At 39.9% G+C, this 23,297-nt stretch overlaps 1 protein-coding gene across 4 annotated transcripts in view; it reads right to left on the bottom strand.

Annotated features, from left to right (window-relative positions):
- LOC128573044 (olfactory receptor 2W3) overlaps positions 1-10,230 on the bottom strand; it is a 32,148-nt gene extending 21,918 nt beyond the window's left edge. For 3 of the 4 annotated variants that reach the window (XM_053573262.1, XM_053573263.1, XM_053573265.1), the window contains exons 1-2: positions 9,509-10,230; positions 107-202 (exon numbers count right to left, since the gene is read on the bottom strand). In XM_053573262.1, the coding sequence (XP_053429237.1) occupies positions 107-202; positions 9,509-9,931 (519 nt within the window). In that variant the 5' untranslated portion in view covers positions 9,932-10,230. Of the gene's footprint in view, positions 1-106; positions 203-2,272; positions 2,472-9,508 lie in introns of those variants that run through there. The other variant, XM_053573266.1, reaches the window with a different exon arrangement.
- Between the last annotated feature and the right edge of the window lie 13,067 nt (positions 10,231-23,297).

Here is a 23,297-nt window from a genome sequence, read left to right as displayed (position 1 = left end):
AGATGGAGCAGCAGTGTTGGAGAATGGGAGATGGTGGAAAAATGACTTTCTGACCCAAATTTGCATCATTCGGACAGGCAAACCTGAACCCTCAATATTTTCTTACCTTCCAAATGATTATCTTCTTCCCCACATTGGTCTCCTGAGTCAAAACCACCTCTATATCTTTCTTCACAAGTTCCAGAGCCATCTGGAGCTGTACCTGTTTGGGAATATGTGCCAAAATTGTTACAGAGACCAGATGTGTGAGGATATACAAAGATCAACTAAAACAGTCCCCAGCAAGCATATACAATTGCTTGACCTCAATAACATAAATGTATGTTACTAAAAGATACAATCAAAGATTTATCTAAAAGTTTTTCATTCTGGGGAGGAGTCAAGAGGACTGACTAGAAGCAGCTTTTGCCAGAGGTTTCTGTCCAGAGGGAAAGATATTGGACAGAAGTGGACTCTGAAAAGACAAAGGTGGGTAGTTGAGCACAGAAGAGAGATGCACATCATCGCTTCTGAGATAAGCTGCAAGTCCAGGAAAGAGGAAGAAAGACAACAAAGACCAGGTATGGAGCCCATTGCCAAGGGAATGGGAGACACCCTCTCCCAAGCAGGAGGTCTGGGAAGGGCCACTGAACAGTGAACAAAGGACCTCTTACATTGCCTCATTGGAGAAAGCTGCTAAACCCCGTCCTCTCCTCCAGTGAGGAGGTACCATCTGCTAAATGTCATCCTGCCTGGCACAAACATGTACAAATACTTTCTCCACAATCCAGAGCACACTGTTCACCTTCCCCCCATCCTGCCTACTTGAAGGACTGCCCCCTACAGAGGCCAAAGTGTTTGATGAATTCCCTGAGACATCTAGGTATTGTATGGGCCACCAAACAGTAGTGTGGGAACAGTGGTATGCATGGAAACAGTGGTGTGCAGGGAAATAGTGGGTGTTCAGAAACTGGTGCCGGGGTGAAACGGTGGCACCTCAGTTCTAAATTTGGTGAGGAGAGTGGTGAACTTTCATGACTCCCTTTCCCACTAGAAAAGACCTTTATCAAGCTCCCTTGGAATTTACAGACAGATTTGCCCACAGATATCTGTTTCTGGACACTTGGTGACCCTTTGAACTCTCTTGGCTGAGCAGTGCTTGCACTGCCTGGAGCAATCTGATTGGAACTTTCGGCCTGAGCTGTCCACCCAGCAACTCTCCAAAATCGAGCACTGGTGGTGTTGCAGCAGAGAGAGGTGGATTCCTCTCCTCCAGCTACTCTGGAGGGGGAGGGAAAAAAGGGCACAGTGGCTTGTATCTTTTCCTAGCTGAAATTCTAGTGTACTACTGCAACTCCTTAGAATTATATAGAGGGCAGGCTGGTATTAAGTAAGAGGTGCTTTCATTATCTCACCAAGCCAGACCTCAGAGTCTCTGGCTACAGCTCTGAAAGGGACCTTTGAAAGGCTGTAAAGGAAAAGCCACAATCATAAGCCACAATTCATTGGCAAAGGGTTGGTTAGCTCCAGTTTCTGGGGCCTCCAAATCCAGTCTCACCCTGCCAGTTTTAATTGCCAAACAGCTGAAAATATTCATGGGGAGGAACCAGCAGAAGAACTTTGGTTACATGAAAAATAAGAGTAGATCAACTCCTCCAAGAGATTGCAAAGGAGATATAACAGAAAATACCACCCATGGAGATTTTGCTGAAATCTCAGAAATAGAATTCAGAATATGAATGGTAAATAAGACAAATAGAATGGAAGAAAAGATGGAAACAGAAATCCAAAAAGTAGTTCAAAAGTCGTCTCAAGAAATAATTTAATTCAAAGACAAAGTCACCAAGGATGTGGACATAATGAGGAAAGATACAGAGAGCTTAAAGAATTGAACAAGACATTCGAAGACCTCAAAATACAACAGAGAGCCTCAGTAATAGAGTTGAACAAGGAGACGAAAGAATTTCAAAAATTGAAGACAAGGCTTTTGAACTATCCCAAGCATTTAAAGAGGCAGAAATAAAGGAGACTAAGAACAGAATATTTCCTGAGATCAAACATCTGGATTATAGGGATTCCTAAAGAAGAGGATGGTCCAAAAGGTACAGATGCTCTACTGTAAGACATTATGGAGGAGAATTTACCAAGCATTGCAAGAGATACAGAAATCCAGATAGTAGATAGTTTCAGAAGCCCAGCAAAACTCAATCCAAACAAAGCATCTCCTAAACACATTGTAATTAACTTTCTCAAACTCCCGCAAACCACCAGGTATAATAAAAATATTACTTACAAAGGGAAAAAATATCAGGATAAGGGCAGTGCCTGTGGCTCAGTGAGTAGGGCACTGGCCCCATATGCTGAGGGTGGCGGGTTCAAACCCAGCCCTGGCCAAACTGCAACAAAAAAATAGCCAGGTGTTGTGGCGGGCGCCTGTAGTCCCAGCTGCTTGGGAGGCTGAGGCAAGAGAATTGCATAAGTCCAAGAGTTAGAGGTTGCTGTAAGCCGTGTGATGTCATGGCACTCTACCCGAGGGCGGTACAGTGAGACTCTGTCTCTACAAAAAAAAATCAGGATAACCACAGATATTTCTACTAAACCTTTTTAAGCCAGAAAAGGATGGTCACTGTTTCGTAACCTTCAAAAACAAAACATCTCTCAGCCCAGAATTCTGTATCCTGATAAACTGAATTTAATTTGTGATAAAGAAATCAAATACTTTACTGACATCCATATGTTAAGGAAATTTGTCATAAGTAGACCAGCTCTACAGGAACTACTCAGACTTATTCTTCATAATGACTAGCATGATGGTCCATCACCAAAGTAAACTCACCCAGAATTTCAAGAACAAAATCTAGTTCCACAATGGTGAAAGGGATTAAAAACATGCACTGGATCTCTGAAAAATAAGATGACAAAACACTACCATACCTATCAATTATCTCACTTAATATGAATTGTTTAAATTCTCCTGTAAAGAGGCCCAGGGTGGCTGACTGGATACAGAAACTCAGGCCAGTTATTTGCTGCCTCTAAGAAACACACCTACCTTAAAGGATAAAACCGGACTCAGGGTCAAGGGATAGAAACAGTAATCTAGGCAAATGGAAATCAGAAAAAAAGAAGGGGTTGCAACTTTGTTTTCAGATGCAATTGTATTTAAACCAACACAAATAAGGAAAGACAAGGATGGACACTACATATTTGTCAAGGGAAACACTCTACGTGAAGAGATTTCAATAATTAACATTTGTACTCCTTACCTGAATGCTCCTTGATTTATAAAACACACCCTAACATATCTGAACAATATGATATCTTTCTACACTATAATAGTTGGAGATTTTAAATATCCCTTTGGCAGTTCTGGATAGATCCTCCAAGAAGAAACTAAAGAAAAAAATAATGGACTTAAACTTGACCCTAGAACAAATGGACTTAATGGACATCTACAGAACATTTCATCCTAATAAAACTGAATACACATCCTTCTCATCAGCCCATGGATCATTCTCCAAAATTGATCTCACCTTAGGGCACAAGACCAACCTCAACAAATTCAAAGGAATAGAAATTATCCCTGTATCTTTTTGGACCATCACAGAATAAAAGTTGAACTTAACAACAACAGAAATCTTCATACTCAAAAAACACATGGGATCTAAATAACCTTAAGGATGAGATTAAGAAGGAAATCATTAGATTTCTGGAACAAAAGGATAATGAAGCTACAAGCTATCAAAACCTGTGGGATACTGCAAATGCAGTCCTAAGAGGGAAGTTTTTTAGCATTAGGAACCTTAATCAAGAAAACAGAAAGAGAGCAAGTCAGCAACCTAATGGGCCATCTCAAGCAACTGGAAAAGGAAAAACAATCCACCTCAAACCCAGCAGAAGAAAAGAAATAATGAAAATTGGGCAGAATTAAATGAAATTGAAGGAAAAGAATCATTCAAAAGATCAGTGAAACAAAACGTTGGTTCTTTGAAAAGATTAATAAAATTGATCAATCTTTAGCTAGATTAACCAGAAACAGAAAAGTAAGATCTCTGATAACTTCAATCAGAAACAATAAAGGGGAAATAACAGTAGATACCACAGAAATACTAAAGATCCTCAACAATTACTACAAAAAAAAAAAAAACTCTATTCTCAGAAATATGAAAATGTAGAGGAAAGAGACTGATACCTGGAAGCAAGCTATCTTCCTAAACTCAACCAGAAAGAATAAAAATTTTAAATTAGACCTGTATCAAGCCCTGAAATGATATTAACTATATAAAATTTCCCCAAAAAGAAAAACCTGGGATCAAATGGTTTCATAACAGAATTCAACCAAACCTTCAAAGTAGAACTAGTACCTATATAACATAATCTATTCTAAAGCACAGAAAAAGGAAGGAATCCTTCCCAACACATTCTATGAACCATATATCATCCTGATTCCCAAACCAGGAAAGGACCCAACAAAGAAAGAAAACACTGATCAATATCATTGATGAATATTAATACAATAAGATCTTAGCAAGCAGACTACTGTGACACATTAAAAAAGTTATACACCACCACCGAATTGGCTTTATCCAAGAGTTACAGATTGGTTCAACATATTAAATCAATAAATATAATTCACCACATAAATAAAATCAAAAACAATGAGCATTTTGATTCTTTTAATTGATGCAGAAAAGAGTTTCGATATATAAAACTTATTTTCCTGATAAGAACACTTAACAGGTTAGGTGGGATGTTTCTTAAACTGATAAAGGCTATCAACAGCAAACTCACGGCCAATTTCATATTAAATGGAGTAAAACTGAAAGCCTTTCCATGCACAACTGGAACTAGACAAGGATGCCCATTCGGTGATATTCAACATAGTTCTGGAAGTCTTAGCCATTGCAATCAAGCAAAGAAGAAGATCAAGGGTATTCAAATGGGAACAAAGGAAGTCAAACACTTGCTCTTTGGGAATAACATGATCTTATATTTGAAAAACTCCAGAGAATCGACTACAAAGCTCTTACAAGTGATCAAGGAATACAGCAGTGTCATGGATCACAAAATCAATACCCACAAATCAGTACCCTTCATATATACCAACAGTTAAGCCCAGAAGAAAACTGAATAATCTATTGCTTTTACAGTAATGCCAAAGAAGATTAAATACCTGGGAATATATCTAACAAAGGACGTGAAAGATCTCTATAAAAAATAACTATGAAACCCTAAGAAATGAAAGATGCACTGAATAGATGAAGGAACTGCTGAGCTAGAGCCAGTCCAACCCTAAGAAATGAAATAGCAGAAGATGTTAACAAATGGAAGAACATACCATGCTCAGGACTGGGAGAAATCAACATTGTTAAAATGTCCATACTACTCAAAGAAATCTATAGATTTAATGTAATCCCTATCAAAGCACCAATGTCATACTTTAAATAATTTTTAAAAATAGTACTTTATTTCATATGGAACCAGAAAAAAACCTGAATAGCCAATATATTCCTCAGAAAGAAAAATAAATCTGGAGGCATCATGTTACCAGACTTCAGTTATACTACAGATCTATAGTGATCAAAATAGCATGGTACTGGCACAAAAATAGAGACATAGATCTATGGAATAGAATAGATAATCTAGAGATGAACCCAGCCAAATATGGTCATTTCGTTTTTGATAAGCCTAACAAAAACATACATTATGGGAAAGAATCCGTATTTAACAAATGGTGCATACAGAATTGGTTAGCCACTTGTAGAAGACTAAAACTGGACCCATACCTCTCACTGTTGACAAAAATTGACTCTCACTGAATAAAAGATTTAAAATTAAGACATGAAACAATAAAAATTCTAGAAGAGAATGGGGGGGAAATGCTTGAAGATATTGGCCTGGGAAAATATATTTTGAGGAAGACCCCCTCTAGCAATTGCAGCAACACCAAAAACAAATAACTAGAATTTGATCAAGCTAAAAAACTTCACACAGCTAAGGGTACTACAACCAAAGCAAACAGACAGCCTTCAGAATAGGAGATTTCACATGTTTTAAATCTGACAGGATACTGTTTTCTAGATAACTAGAATCTACAGCAAAGTCAAATTAATCATTATGAAAAGAGCAAATAACTCCATTTCTATGTGAGCAAGATATTTGAACAGAAACTTCTCTGAAGAAGATGAATGGTCAACAAATAAAAGAAGAAAATTTTCATCACCTTTAATCATTAGAGAAATGTAAATAAAAAACACTCTGATATATTACCTATCTCCAGTAAGATCTGTCCACATCACAAACTCACAAAACTGCAGATTCTGGCATGGGTGTGAAGAGAAGGAAATACTTTTGCATGCAGGTGAGGCTGCAAACTAATACAACTTAATGGGAAGAAGTATGGAGAATCCTCAAAGAACTAAAAGTCAACCTTCCATTTGATCCTGCAATCCCATTACTAGGTATCTACCCAGAAGAACAAAAATCATTTTACCACAAAGACATTTGCACAAGAATGCTTATTGCAGCTCAATTCCAAAGTCATGGAAGCAGCCCAAGTGCCCATCAACCCATGAATGGATTAACAAATTGTAGTATATGTATACCTTGGAATACTCTTCAGCCATATAAAAGATAGAGACTTTACGTCTTTTATATTTACCTGGATATATTTTGAGCTGAAACACATTCTTCTTAGTAAAGTATCTCAAGAATGGAGTAAAAACAGTATCCAGTGGACTCAATACTAATATGAAACCAATATGCAAACACTTACACACCCATATGAATGATAGATCACAAATATAGTCTAGCAAGGGGGAGTGGTGAGAAGGAAGAGGGGAGGGGAAGGGAGGACATTGAATGGCAGAGGAGGTAGGACATTTAATGGTATGTCACCTAATGTGCACAATGTGAAATTATTTAGCACATCCCCCTAGGTGAGGGGCTCTCCTACAACTTGAACTTTACCTTGAAAGTGAGAACAATGTAACCTAAAAATTTGTTCTGTCATATTAATTTGAAATAAGAAAAATTTAAAAAGTTGTTCATTGCATCATTATTCACAAAATTATAAATGTAATTAACCAAAATGTTAAAAATAGGGTAGTGAGAAAATTGTTTTATATTAACTGGATTAATTAAAATAAGGTGGTGCAGAATAATGACAAGAAATATCGATTATTGATAATGTCAAACAAACAAGTATATCTTATAAAACGTAACACCAATTTTGGAAATAAATGTGCTTGTAATGAATGTAGAAAAAGCAGGTAGAGTTATAAGAAAATGTTATTAGAAGAAATCTCATGTAATGGTTGTAGGTTGATGAGTGACAATATTTCTTATATCTCTGTATATTTTGCTTCTTAAAATTATTTATTATTTTATGAAGATAAAGGGATTTATAATTAGTAGCATCAATACTATTACTGAGCCAGAAGAAACAATATGTAGGTGAACATATTTTAAATGGAAAAAAAATACTGTAAGCTGTAAATCTTACAATGAGTACACATATAATACAATAAAAACTAAATTCCTCTTTAATAGTAAGACTCTTGGCAAAGTAGGGTGGCTCATGCCTCTAATTCTAGCACTCTGGGAGGCTGAGTGGGGAGGACCCCTTCAGCTCAGGAGTTTGAGACCATCCTGTACAAAAGGGAGATCTTGTTTCCACTAAAAAACAAACAAACAAAAAGTAGTCAGGCATTTGGTAGGTACCTATATTCTAACTACTTGGGAGGCTGAGGCAGGAAGATGGTTTGAACCCAGGAGTTTGAGGTTGCTATGAGTCAGGCTGATGCCATAGCACTGTAGCCTGGAGGAACAGAGTAAAACTCTATCTCAATAAAATAAGATATATTTTAAAATAAGAAAAATAAGACCCTTGCTGGAGGTAAATATATGTATTTAGTCTACTGAGAATATCCACAAGGATATACACATAAATAGGCTTTTAGTAATTACAAAAAATCTATTCCCAAAGTTATTCATTGTACATCAATTGTTTTTAAAGGAGAATAGCACAATGCTGTTCTTAGAATAGCAACAGCATTCATGATGGCATGTGACAAAGAGTAGAAAGTGGTTATTTTTTGATGTTCACAAAGACTGGAGCCCAAAGAAACTCAGACTGAGCAAATGCAAGGAGATGAAAAAACAAATGTGGCATGTTTGGGGACAACAGTGATTAGGCTAATTTTGCTGGATCTCATGATTGGTTAAGACTAGAGCTACAGAAACATAACTTAGGGCCCCAGAAGTCTTGGTTGACAGTCAGAAGAGGTTAGATGATATTTATTTGGTATTTAATTGAAGAATTACTGAAAATATACATAACATCGTTAGAAGTTGTTACACTAGCCATGCTCTATGTAGTACTTTCTTTATTAAAGGGGGGGATAATGTAAAAGTCTTTATAGAAAGTATTGAGTACCTGAATATTGTAGATGACAACCAAAATCAAGAAGAAAATTCAAGAGAGAGATTTTCAGAGAGATCAAGGGAGAAGTTGAGAGGAAATTATCCTAAATCTTAACTTAAAATAATCAAGCTATGTAAGTAAATAACAACTTTAAGGAAGTTAGCTAGCATTTGCAATGTATCACAGTGCGATAATTCTTTGGTAAAATACGTCAGTAGATTAAAGATGAATTTAAAAACAAAAGATGAATTTGACCTCCTTTGTGCTAGTAGCTATTCTAGATGTTGGGAAGTTAAATGCGTTCAGAATATGTCCAAGAACTCTTAAAGAGCTCCAGTAGGAAGAATTCTACACACAAAGTTCCACAACTGCCACTTTGGGGGGGTCAAATACACCGACACACCTCTTCATGAACGATGCTCAAATCATTAGTCCCCAAATATCCGTTCAATACAGTGGCCTGTGGGCTACTCGATTCCTACAACCAGGGGATAGGTGCCTGCCCAAAGCTTCAAAAGGTGATCAGAGGCCCAACCTGATGCTCCTCTGAACAAAGGCCCAAACCTAAAGGGTGTTTTGGTGATGATATTAATCAAAGGGAGAGAAACATGAAAAAGCAAAACATTGTACAAATGAGAATTAATAGGAAAGTTTACAATAAAGATGCGTAATTCTCACCAAGAATCAATTGGGCCACATAGCCCTCCCCCACCAGACCTCTAGCTGTGAGACCCAGACTGTCAGCATCAGAAAAAATAAAACCCGCACCAATTAAAAGATCAGGAAGGGCTTTAGGGGATAGGTAGAAAGTCTACATAATAAGTGTATTTGGGTTCCTGAGCAGAGGTCCCCTGACAGGGTTACCAGGAGCAAAGGCCAGGAGACCCCAATCTGAGTTGTGAGATGTGAGGCAGGTGGCGGGGAGGGTGGAGGAGAAGAGGGTCATTCAGGAGTCCTGCGTGGTATCACTGGGCTCTGTCTCTGGGCAGCTCACTTAACAACTCTAGCTCAGCCCACTCCTCTGTCACAGCAGCGTTTCCAGATCCCCAATGGCAGGCACCTCTTCAGGCGCGCCCACCGAAGGAGCGCAGAGGGGGCTCTCACCCGGTAACATCTCGCGGCCTCTTGCAGCTGCGCGGTGCGGTGGCTCTTGTGCTCTGGGGAGGTAACACAGACCCGGCACAGCGCCGCCTGATCTTCCTCGCAGAAATGGCTCAAGTCCTCACCGTGCCGCGGGCACTGGCGCGCCCCTGCGGACCCCGCGCCCAGCCCCAGCCGCCGCACGCTGTCCACTAGGCTGCCCAGCTGCCGGTTGGGCCGGAAGCCCGTGGGCCGGAAGGGGGCACGGCACTGCGGACAGGCGTGGATGTCGCCCTGCGCACCCTCGGACTTCTCACAGAACTCCGAGATGCACCTGAGGCAGAAGCTGTGGCCGCAGTCGACGCTGACCGGGTCCTGTAGGAAATCCAGGCACACGGGGCATCTGGCCTCCTGCTGCAGCCGCTCCTCGGGCGCCGCCGAGGCCATGGCCAGCCTGGCCTCTCCTGGCCTCGCCTGGCCCCGAAGATAAGAGTGCGACCTTCCCTGCCGCTCGCGCTATCGTCCCTAGTGGTCTGGCAGGGAAGGAAGGAGTCCCCGCAGTCTCAGACAAGCAGGATGGCTGTCGTCTGCTGGCTGGGGTTCAAAAGTTCAAAGGTGCCACTCCCTGGGAAAAGTTACAACTCTGGCACTTTTCACTTTGAGGGTGAAATTAACACTATTAACCTCAGGCCTTAGGAAACAGCATTTCCAACTGGAATCCCTCTTGTGCGTTAAAAGTGCTGGCAATCCCTTATATTCTCTGTCAGTATGTTTGGAGAATTCCTGAGCTTCTTCCTTCTATGGTTCACTGAACTACTCCATGTACATTATTTTAAAATATTTTTTGTTTATATGGCATGATAATATTTAAAAAAATATTTTTTTTCAAACTTCATTTGTTTCCTCTTACACTAATTAGCTCATGATAAAGGAATGACATTTACCTGATGGGATATGCCTATATAGTCGTGTGTATAATAATGATAGGCCTATAGCCCAGTGACAATTATGAGTATTTAACTATATGGACAAGTCAGTGAGAGCCTTATAACAAACACATGCATGGTTATACTCTTGTAATGCATATCTTGGAAGTGACAAAGTTGTAGACTATGATAGTCATTTAAAAGAATAATCCAAGCTAAGCCCCTCAGTCCTGCACCTGTAGGGGCTGAGGCAGCAGCAAGATGATTAGAGGGGATGTCAAATCCCTGGAGGGGAGGCTGAATCAGGATGAGTACTGGGAGGTGATTAAGGTCATCTAGCCAGTAGACAAGTGTCTGGCAGTGCCTGTGGCTTCAGCAAAATAATTTCAGTATTCGATGAACCCCCAACAATAAAAAATAAATAAATAAATACATAAATAATTTCAGTATGGGTGGGTTAAAATGAGGGTGAGGTGTGTGGGAAATTATTCAGCCTGTTTCTCACTACACATTTTTGTGCGCTGGTAGCCACTGTGTCCTAGATGCTGTGCTGGGTACAGAAGGCAGTTGGGTAAGGCAAAAAGACATGGCCCCATCTCTCAAGGAGCCTTAAGATCAAGTAGCAGGCCAGGTGCAGTGGCTCACACCTCTAATCCCAGCACACTGGGAGGCAAAGACTAGTGGATCACTTGAGCTCAAGAGTTTGAGACCAGCCTGAATAAGAGTGAGACACCCCCCCCCATCTCTATTAAAAGGAGAAAAATTAGCCTGATGTTGTGGTGGTGCCTCTACTCCCAGTTACTTGAGAGGCTGAGGCAAGAGGATCACTTGAGCCCAAGAGTTTGAGGTTGCTGTGAGCTATGATAACATGGCACTCTACCAAGAGTGACAGAGTAAATCTTGTCTCAACAACACCAAAAAACAAACAAAACAAAAAAAAAAAAATCAGCTGAGAGAGAGTGTCGTGGAACCATGCTAGTAAATCATGCAAACTAGTAACTGTGAGGACTGTCATTCATCAGTCCTGCAGGAATAAAACATAGGACTCTGAACTAGTCTTAGGGACAAGGTCAGACTTCTGAGGTGCTCTGAACTAACATCTGGTGAGTGAACACAAACTGGTGAGCAGGAAGGAGCCCCTGCAAGGCTGTGCAGCCGGGCAGAGGGCACAAAGGGCACAAAGTGAACTTAGATGGGGGAAAGGGGACTCATATATACAAAGATGACATGGAGGAGGCCAGGTGGCTGGAAGGTGGGGCCTGACTAGTGGCAGCAGATGTGGTTGCAGTTAGAGGTGGGGCTGGATGACTGAGGCCCTTGTGGCTCCTGTGAGGTTTGTGGGTCCTTAGGACAGAGTCTCAGCATCAAGCTTTGGTGGCAGCCAGAGTCTAAAGAACTTTAAGGCCTTCTGCTTATAGGTTAAGTGGATGACTAAAATAGATTCTTTGAGAAAAAACAGGTCTGTGTAAGAAAAATATGAAAGATTGGACATTAGGAAAAGAAGCAAAAGAGCAGAGGGCTTAGCAATAGAAAAATAGACCCTGGCTACAAGCTAAAGGCTGTGTCACTTCCTAAGAGGCTTGAGACAAGCTGTGCCACCTTTGTGTGCTGCCTTTCCTCTGACCTGCAATGAGGATGCTGTTAATGCCACTCTTACAAGGCTGCTCAGAGAACTAAATCAGCTAATAGATACATGGGTAACATACGTGACTGATATAAGTCCTGGCATGTAGCAGATATATTTAATTGAAAACATAAAAAGGAAGAAATAGCATACTACTTTCCATAGAAGCTGTCCTAGTTTACACCATGAGAGCGTTCCTTTCTCTCTGCATCCTTACCAGCATCTATTGATGTGTGCCATTCTCACTAGAGTTAGGTGATATCTTAAAGAACTAAAAGTAGGCTTAACGATTGATCCAACCATCTCACCACTAGGTTTTTACCCAAAGTGGGTGGAATATTTTATCATAAAGACACTTGCGCTCAAATGTTTATTACAGCACAATTCACAATTACAAAGATGTGAAAACAACCCATAAATAGATGAATGGAATAATAAAATGTGCTGTAAACATACTGTGGAATACCATTCAGCCATACAACATGGTAACATAGTATCTTTTGTAACAACCTGATGGAATTGGAGACCATTTTCCTAAGTAAAGTATCACAAGAATAGAAAAACGAACACCACACCTACTCAGTACTAATTTGAACTGTTTGATGAACATCTGTGTGCTCATATGGAAGCAAAACTCAACAGAATTTAAGTAGGTGAGGTGGGGAAGGAATAGGTAAACTCACACCTAACAAATACAATGCACATTTTCTGGATTAAAATACGTAAAATAAAACTATGTAACTGATACCAGAATTTCTCTCTTCAGTAGGTCCTTGGTATTGGGGATTGAAGGAATGAAGCCACAGACCACAGATCAGCGGCAAGGATTTTTATTAGAAATTAGAAAGGAATATAGAAGAAATAAAAGGCACCAGAGCTTCTGGCTGGGGAAAAGAACTAACTAACCGAGGAGTCTCTATGTGGGTTCTTTGGGGTATAAGGTCTTGAGAATTACACTTGGTCAGGACTTGGCAAATAGAAACACGTTTTCATTGTTAATGAGTGTTATTGACAAAGGAATGAATGCAGACCCTCCAGCTCAGGGTAAAAGGTCAGGGTGCTCCCTTCATGAACTTGCCCAAGCCTAGAAAAACTGGGGTCCCCTGTCCAGGCTTGAATGGGGGGTGGGTTGAACCCTATATCAATCCTCCCTCTCCAAGTAGAAACTCTAACTGTTGCTAGGGAAAAACTGTTGCTAGCAACCTAACTGTTGCTAGATTCAATCTAACTGCTTCCTGCTGGACCGGGTGATGATCTAAGGGACAGTTAGGGTTTCTCCAGAGGGAGGGCAATCCAGGGGTCCATAATAGAATCAGGTCTTGGACTGGAATCATCATTACTGTTTGTGGCCTGATGACATCATCTCTGCAAGACACAAATCTGGTTAGCATATTAAAAGGTAAGGGTAGAACAGTGAGGGGAGGGAGTTAATTACAGTGCTATTGGTGTCAGGTTGGAAATAATAAAGTCAGTGCATTCAAGAGAAAATTATATTAACATTTTCCCTGCTGGTTTCTAAACAATAACTTCAGATTTTCTTTAGGCTCATAAGTGTAGGTGGGCTGTGGTGATTCTCTTAATGGTCTGCTTCTATAGGAGGTAGTGGGTTCTAGGAGTTTACTCATGAATGATGTACCCAGGAATCTATTCCCATAACTTTAACAGCTATAGAAGAAAACAAGATAATAGAAAATGGACCTTCCCAAGTTGGGGTTAGGGAAGTTAATATTGGAGGAAAGAGTTTTGATCATGACTAGATCTCCAGGAGAGAATAGCTCTTTTAGTATTGAATGTGAGAATGTAGTTGGGAGGTTCTTAAGGATTTGTTGAAATTTAGCTAAAGAAGTAATGTGTTTTACTAATTCTGTAGTTTCTTGATCTAATAATAAATCATTAGTTAAAAAGGGTCTTCCTTATCATAATTCAAATGGGCTATAACTGAGTTTCTGAGGTAAATTTCTTATTCTAAGGAGAACAATGGAAAGTAATTTAGTTCAATGGAGATGAGTCTCTTGAGTTAGCTTTCATAACTGTCCTTTGATTTTATCATTCATTTTTTTCTACCATCCCAAAAGATTGGGGCCTCCAAGGGAAGTGTAGATGACATTTTATGCCCAGGGCTTTAGACATTCCCTGTGTAACAGCTGCTTTAAAGGCCGGCCCATTATCACTTTGCAAACTCCGAGGGAGTCCAAACCTAGGGATAATCTCATGTTCAAAAGCCTTTATCACTTCCTTGGCCTTTTCTGTCCTGCAAGGGAATGCCTCAACCCAATTGGTAAATGTATCTACAAATACCAGCAAATATTGCATACCATGTACTTTAGGGAGATAAGTGAAATTCATTTGCCAATGTTCATCTGGATATTTATCTTGTTTCTGTATAGCTGGGGGAGCTACATGGTGATTTGAAGGATTGTTTCTCTGACATACCTCACAAGTCCTTGTTATCTGTTTTATGATTTTAAATAAGTTTTTTTTTTTTTATTAAAGAGAGCTTAAGCCATTTGATAGGTACTTTCAGTGCCAAAATGAAAAATAAGGATCTCACATTTAACATAGTATGATCACCTTTGAAATTCTCTCCTCCATTAGCTCTATGATAAATGGTACTGATTCTGATAACTTCGTTAAATGTGAGATCCTTATTTTTCCTCTTCTCTTCATTTTACATACATAATGTTACAAGCCTTTATCTTGAGACATAATAAAGCAATATATTTGCTCCCATGTATGGGAAAACTGGTAACCAGTATCACATGAATTCAGACTTCCTAGGACTTCTTAGGAAGAAAAGGAAAAGTCATGGTGTGGGGGTTGTAGTGTTTTCTGAGAAGGTGAGGTGGAAGAAGTGAGCTCACTTCTCCTCTCATTGGTTTCAGAGTTGCTCATATTGAGCTTTTTTGTCTCTCACGCTGATAGGTCAGGGACAAGGCCTGTACCACTGTTCCTAGAACAATACTTTTCCCTAACAGCACATCCATACAGCAAGTAAATGTCACTGCACTGTGTTTACACATCCTGTGTGCACTGCCTCCCTGGGCACTTTCTTGTTTAATAGTGATGATCTAACTTAAATTTATACTTTCTTGTGTCTTTCTTTTAGGAGTGAATAATGTACCTTTTTATTTATGCTGATATAATCACTTTCTGATCACCCTTCTCCTTAATCCTTAGCCTGCCTCCACCCTCTGATTCTTACAGATTGCTGAGTTCCAAATTTTCCAGCTAAGCACCTGCCTCTCCACCATCCTTCTCTAATATTCCTCTTCATTTGTGTCCTGCCTTCTCTGGCATCCTATGAATGCATTGAAATATGGAAGCTACCATCCTCTGACCATTCCTCCCTGCTCTTGTTCATAACTTCTCTGGCGTCACGGCTTTGGGTTCCTGAAACTGTTCCTTTAGGAAGCAATATTTTTTTCCCTACCTTGAACCCTTTTCACAGAGGCTCTCAGCTCTCTATGGCCACACCCTTTGCCTCAGTGTTGGGGATTCACAATCTCCCAGACCCACAACCAGAAATTCAGTCCACTTCACAATGGAGAAAAAAAAGAAGTCTTTGTAAACCTCAAAAGCAACAGCCAATGACTCAGCATTTTCCTCTCTGCTTGTGGTTTTCAAAAAGCCCTCTGTTTTTAGCAATTTTAGTAATTATATTTTGCACTTTTTTCTCCCATTAAAAAAATTGTGATAAGATGCACATAACCAAAAAAGTTAACATCTTAACCATTTTTAAGTCTATAATTCAATTTCTCTACATCCTCACCAACATTTATTATTTTTTGGTTTTTCAGTGAGGAAAGAGAAATAAATCCCATACTTCTTAATGATCCTGAGAAAGCAACAGGTAGCTGCAGAAGAACTCCTCCAAAGATAAGAACAAACTTTGAGCTAAAATAACTTGAAAAGAAAAAGAGAGACTCTGTAACTAATAGCAGCACCCTGGTTTCTTGAGAAATACAATCATTAACTCTTTATACTCTTAGTGATTTTTCCTGCTACTTAAAAACTTTTATTTTGTTCTGACATCTGTAAATATAACTAAGCAACTGATAATGAGCTGAAGAAAAAAAGGTTTACAAGAGTCTGGAAAGAACTGTTCCCCAGAATTCAGCATTGTATGCATTGAAACACCTGAGTTCTCACTGGCAATTAAAGGTTCCTTCCTCTATATTTTTGGTCTAAGTGTCTGTCTGTTTTAATTCACTATTTTCCTGCAACATCGGTAGTAGCCATCCAACTATTGATGTGTGGGAAGGGTACAACTTGCAATTATTGTTTTATTTTTTCCCCAGAGACTATACTGAAGTAAGGTTGAACTAACATTATGTAATGTTCCCCATGGGCATGGCCTGTTTTCTCTACTGGGTAAAGGGGCACTGGGCTTAGTGCACCTCTGTGCTTCCATGGGAGGAATTCAGAGTGAAAGTGCAGTGACAGCTCCTGGTGACTCGTGACAGTGAGAGGGGACCAAGAGGCCTACAAGAAAGTAATACAGAGAAATAAATACTGGACCTTGTCCTGCTTTCTATGTACAAAAGATCTGAGTAGCACTATGCATTTTAACAGATATATATGTGTATGTAATAATGTTTTTAAAGAGTGATTTACATTTTAAACATAGTTTGATTGATTCAGGAGAAAAATGTTTCCTGTTATTATTTTTATTCTAAAGTCCCTTCACAACTGGCCTGCTTCTAACTTATTACAGTAATAAATTAATAATGCCATGTCCCAACTAATATTTATACTCTCTGAAAGAAGTGGCATAAACCCCACTGTATTTTAGACATGGGAAATTTGAGACCCGAGCAAACATAGTGAATAGATCTTGTCTATCACTCTAGGTCTACTGTTGGAGGATGCTCCTCGTGTGCTCTGCAGGCTGGCCACAGTTATCTATTTACTTGTTTTGTAAACAGTTTTAGGAGCCAGAAATCAGGTATGGGGTGAAAGACACAGAGCCATTTAAGAAGAGGAACCTGTGGCTCAGCCGGTAGCACGCTGGTCCCATATACCAAGGGTGGTGGGTTCAAACCCAGCCCTGGCCAAACTGCAACAAGAAAATAGCTGGGCGTTGTTGTGGGTGCCTGTAGTCCCAGCTACTCGGGAGGCTGAGGCAAAGGAATCACCTAAGCCCAGGAGTTGGAGGTTACTGTGAGCTGTGTGATGCCACGGCACTTTTCCGAGGGTGATAAAGTGAAAATCTGTCTCTACGGAAAAAAAAAAAAAAGCACTTTTAAAAAATTAAAAAAAAAAAAAAAGAAGAAGAGCCTGGAGCTCATGTCCTGCTGAAAGAAAGAAGTGGCTCATGGGCACAGTAATAATGCAGAGAAGACCCGTACATGTATTACCAGTTACAAGTACCAGGGAAGAACCAGAATGAAGACACATATAAGCATGGCGGAGAGAGGTCTAGGAAAATTCACCAACGAACTTCTGTTGGAATTTAGTCCTCAGGAGGCCTGAGATTCCCTGGATACTTCTATAGTTCTAAAAGAATCTGGTCGGAGAAAATAGCACATGCAAAGTTCAGCAGAAGATGAAAGACCTTGATGTGTCTTAGAACTGCCCATAGTTAGATGTCAGTTGAGGGAGACCAGATAATGGCTAACTTTGCATGCTATGCTAAAAAGTTTAATTTTTATTGTTGGGCAGTGGGCATCAGTGCCAGACTTTTATGGTTGTCATCAGTGGATATGATATCTAGATCTTGCTGTTCTTTCATGCATGTTCTTTCTGTATGAAGCCCTGTGGATCACTATGAGTTAGGAAGTCTGTCTATCCTGTGGTATTCTCTAGGTGGCTGAAGTTGGGTGGGGTGAGATAGCAAAATTGTGGGGGTTTCTGCCAACTATACAGGCAGCTCAGACTCTACAAGTCATTCAATACATGGATTCCATTGTTCTAATTAATTAATGTAAAAACACACCTCCTAGGCTTCTCTGGCCTCTCCTTCAAGGAAGGCCTATCAAAAGTTCTCCGGTGAGTTTTCAGGGATATCTCAAAACCCCTATTCTGTCTCTATTCTCTGTCAAATGCACAGGAGAAAGGCACAGGGGGCATTTTTCCCAGTACACAGACCTCCACACCCTCACAGTGAGTGACTTAGTATAGACCCAGTGTTTCATATTGTGCTAGTGTAATAAACCAAGTTGATTTGAAACTATGTACTGGCACCTAGTCCTTGTATATATATATGCCCGTGATAAGAATATCTGTGAATTCAAGGGTCTTATACAAACACTACATTATACCATGAGAGGGAAAAAAAAAGAAAAGAAAAAAAACGTGAGATTCATGAAGGGGTATTGTTTTCTGCTTTGTATAAGATTTAAAGAAAAATGAGAGGCATGTTTATTGTATTAAATGGTGGCAAGGTGGAAGGAAAAGCAGAAAAAAACAATTCATGGTGATACTTGAAGAGGGAGAGGTTCCAATAGTGCATACAAAAAGAGGCAAAGCATTCAAAAAATTACAAAGTTTAACCTCAATTTTATATTAAAAAAGAACAAATTTTTTAAAATGTGGAAGTAAAGAACATAATATGATTTGAACAGGGTTTTTATTTTATTTTATTTTAATTTAATTTAATTTTATGTGACAGATTCTCAATCTATAGCCCTGGGTAGAATGCTGTGGCATTATAGCTCACAGCAACCTCAAACTCTTGGGCTCATGCGATCCTCTTGCTTCATCTTCCCTATAAGTGGGACTATAGGCACCCACCACAAAGTCTGGCTAGTTTTTCTGTTTTTAGTAGAGACAGGGACTGGCTCTTGCTCAGGCTCCTGTCTAATCCCTGAAATCCACCCACTTTGGCCTCCTAGAGTACTAGGATTACAAGTGTGAGCCACTGCACCCAGTCTGAGTTGGGTCTTTTAGAAATGAGAATTAAAAAAAAAAAAATGTTGACATAAAATTTATCTTAAAGCAGGTCTTCTAGATGAATATGCTGGTAAGAAGTATCAGTCCAAGTTGCTACATGCCCAGCACTCTCCCCATCCCCCTGCTTTCCTGAGCAACCACCTCCACCTGGCCCTGCCTTACAACTTAGGTAGGTGGAGGGAGTTCTCTTCAACTCAGCTATCAGGTCTCTTCCTCATCTGTTTCTGTCAGGATCTCCTGAGTTACAGGGCTAGAAACCTTTCATCATTCCTATAACTAATATTTTCCTATTTCTTTTGATGTTCTGCAGTTTGACTCTACTAATAAACACTTGCAGTTTCTATAACTATCCTGAAAGCAGTGAATTAAGGTGAAAGACAATGGTTTGAAGCTGAAATAGACCTGTGATTCTGGACTTATGTCAGCCTCTCTGCCTGTGCCTTGCGTGTTGAAATGGTTCTTTTATAAGGCTTATATGGGATTTTATACATGGAGTGTCTGGAACCTGATAGGTACACAAAAAGTGCTCATCCAAACCTTCAGCTCCCCAATCACAAAATGCACCTGGAAGAAAGATAAGGCAGGCCAAATCTTGGGAGACATTTTGTTCAATTGTCTGCAGGTGCTAACTGTTCTGAAGCTTCCTTATCTCCATTGTGTGTTCAACTTGACAATATTCACAAGTGAGGGATTTCTCTGCAATTCTGAAGGATGCTTATGAAGATAGTAACAAAATATCTGCCAATTTTAATATGTGTCTGACTTGAAAGGAATAATTATATATTGCTAGATTGGTTATTTGGTTTTGTGGCTTGTTGTTTCAAACAATTCAACAGTACCTTGAGTCCAAAGATTGGTTCTAAATTAAAAACAATCATTTTGCCCAAGGTTACCCTTGGACATTGATAAATTCTAAGAAGTACTAAATCACCTGTCAATTTACTAGAAATACATTGAAAATTATTATTAATAATGACCGCATGTAAATGGCCCCAATTCACACCATGTAAATACATGGAGAACACAGCAAGCAATGAGATATAAGGTTTGAGTGATCTCCATTCTTACTGTCTAAGAAATTTAAAATAAAGATAATATATTTGATGATAACTCTTCCAAACATTTATATTGTTGGTTTAGAATTCTTGGACTCTGTAGATTACTCAGTCTCTCATATAACAAATCCTCACCATATGTAAGCAATGATGTATTATTTGAGTGGGTTTTGAAAGAGTTGGTAGCTTTTTGGAAGTAAAGCCTTCATTAAGGCATCTTGGAAAATTCACTCCTCTTTGTCCCTGGGCAGAGGCAATACTTATACTGAAAAAGAAATGAATTTACATTTTGTTAAAAAGCTTGCCCCTAAGTTAGTTCAAAATAATTTTTGCCTACAAAATCTTTGAATTAAATTTTATTTTTTATTTATTTTTTTAAGACAGAGTCTCACTCTATCACCCTGGGTAGAGTGCTGTGGCATCGTAGCTCCCAGCAACCTCAAACTCCTGGGCTCAAGCAATCCTCTTGCTTCAGTCTTCCAAGTAGCTGGGACTACAGGTGCCCACCACAAGTCCCTGCTAGTTTTTCTATTTTTAGTAGAGATGGGGTCTCGCTCTTGCTCAGGCTGGTCTTGAACTCCTGAGTTTAAGCGATCCACCCTCCTTGTCTTCCTAGATTGTTAATATTACAGGCATGAGCCACAGAGCCTGGCCTTGAATTAAAGGTAAGAAAACACAAGGATAGCTACTCCAGCTAATTAAAGTTTAGAAAACACATGGATAGCTACTTCACCTATCAAAGCATTATTCTCTTATATGTGTATAATCTCTAACCAAGTGATAATATTCCAAACAACTTCAAGCCTGAGTTTTAGAATGTTCTTCCTTTTATTGAACCAATATATGTGTATTTTCCTAAAGCCTTCTTCTATTAATCTGGACTCTTGAGTCTGCAGCAAATCCACCATTCAAGTAGTCAGTTAAGGGAGGAGTTTATAAAAAATATATAATGTTCATGGAGACAGTTACAAACGTGCTAAGCAGAATAGAACTGAATTCCCAGATAGTTTGAAGAATTCTAAGGAGCCAGAGTGGACAGAAGGTAAGTAGACCAAGAGTTTGGAAACAAATGGGAGGAGAGTACAAGCAGGGCTGGGAAAACCACCAAGGCTTTGGCTTTTCTTTTTATTTCTTATCTTTATTTAGGAAATCAAGTACTATACAGTTCAATATATGTGACACACCCAGTACTGTGTTCCTGGCAGCAAGTACAAACATTTTCTTAAGAAATCATTTTCAGGGCAGCGCCTGTGGCTCAGTGGGTAGGGCACCAACCCCATATACCGAGGGTGGTGGGTTCGAACCTGGCCCCAGACAGCTAAAACAGCAATGACAACTGCAACAACTACAACAAAAAAAAGCTGGGTATTGTTGTGGGCGCCTGTAGTCCCAGCTACTCGGGAGGCTGAGGCAAGAGATTCGCCTAAACCCAGGAGTTGGAGGTTGCTGTGAGCTGTGTGACACCACAGCACTCTACCGAGGGTGACAAAGTGAGACGCTGTTTCTACAAAAAAGAAAAAGATATCATTTTCAGTTGATATTAAATATCTCCCGGTTGCTTTAAGATAATAATCTCAATGATTTTTCCCAAGAATGAGAGAACACAGCACAAAGCAAAATCAATCAACTACAGCAGAGATGGAAAACAGCAGCAGCAAGCTAGCAGAGTAATTGATCCTATTCGGTAAAAATCAGCAGAGGTGAATCTGCTGGTTGTTGGATCACAGTGTTGTGTTCCCTTACAGGAACAATTCACAGTACATCTGTGTTCCATGTGTAAACTGCTATATTTTCTAACAATTTCACTTTGGAAGCTTTGTTGAATAGGGCAGGGAGGACATGGATGGGCTACACAGAGACCGTTACAACAATCTGGGTGAAAGATAGCAGCACTTTTTGTTTGTTCCTCCTCAGGAACAAACAATGCTGGTGATGAAGAGTAATTGCATAAGATTCTGGATATATTTTCAGGGAGAGTCAGACGATTTTGCTGAAAAGTAAGTCAGATATGGGAACTGAAAGGGATAAAAGTCAAATGAAGGTTTCCAGCCAGGGCAAGTGGAAGGATGGATGGGAGAGACTACACTAAGGGAAATTTGTTACAGCCGGGTCCCAAATCCCTCTTGGTTCTTGTGTACCAGCCTGTAAGAACTATAGGGGGTGACAAGGCAAAAAGTAGAAAAGGCCAACAAAGTGGAAGTAAAAGAAAAGCAAAAAAATGTTACTGGAAGCTAGGAGGAAATGGAAATGCCTTCCGCAGGGGAGACCCCTGGCTTTGATCATTTGCACCTGGTGAGGAAGGAGCCTGCCATCTGAGGTGCCCACTGGAGTGTCTGTCTCTATCTCAGCTTCCTTCTTGGTGTCCTGGGATCTCACGCCTATCTGCACTCAGGCTGTTTGTCTCCCCTCCTCCTGTTCAAAAAAAGTTTCTCAGTAAAGTTTTGTAGGCTTTTTTATGCCCTGGGGTTGCTTGCCACCCCTCCTGCTCATGTCTAACCAACTTGTTTACTCTATAAAGTTGGTGGGTAAGTCAGGAATGCTGTTCGGGTAAGTTGGGTCACATTAAATTTCACATGCTGGCTACATGAGGGCATGCACATTTCAAATGGGCAATTTTTTTGCACACAGCTGATATTCAAGCTTGATACACAAATTTGAGGATTGACAGCACAGTTAAAATCAAGAGACTGCCTGAAACCGTGAAGGAGCTGCCAGAGGCCCAAGAGATGCTCAGCCTGAGGCTACACAAATGTGAAAAGCCAGGGTTGTGGTTGAACTCAGAAAGCATGTATGTATCAGAGTGGTGGATGTTAAGTGACAAGAGTCAATCCAGGAGGAGGGAGGGATCAACTGTGTGATACTGCTGACAGATCAAGGTGATTAGGAATGAGGACAGATGATTGGAAGGCCACGAGGACATGACAGAGCAGTTTTGGGGGAGCAGTGAGAGAAAAATCCTGATTGCGGGGGATTCAAGTGAGCAAGGAAGCAGAGGAACAGGGGTGACTGAGAGAGACCACACCCTCCAAGTGGGGAGTGCAGGCAGTATTTGGAAAACAGAAGAGCATCTATACCTATTCTTCTCTGTTTTGTCTTTTGCAAAGGGAGAGAAAACCAGCCAGGTGGAATGCCCAGAAAATGGTTCAGCAGAATAGGGCTTGGGATGAAGAGGACATAATACCTGTGAAGGGGAGAAAAATACTTTCTTTTCTCAACAAATTCATTGCTGAAACATATTACTAGTAATGAAACACAGACTAACACGATAAAAATATGCATTTTTATTTATACTTGTCATGTTCATCATGCCACTGGAG

Source organism: Nycticebus coucang, chromosome 20, assembly GCF_027406575.1.
Source record: "Nycticebus coucang isolate mNycCou1 chromosome 20, mNycCou1.pri, whole genome shotgun sequence".
In the NCBI taxonomy this organism is placed as follows: Eukaryota; Metazoa; Chordata; class Mammalia; order Primates; family Lorisidae; genus Nycticebus; species Nycticebus coucang.
Note: the sequence above shows the minus strand (reverse complement) of the source record. Positions and strands in the feature narration are given on the sequence as shown.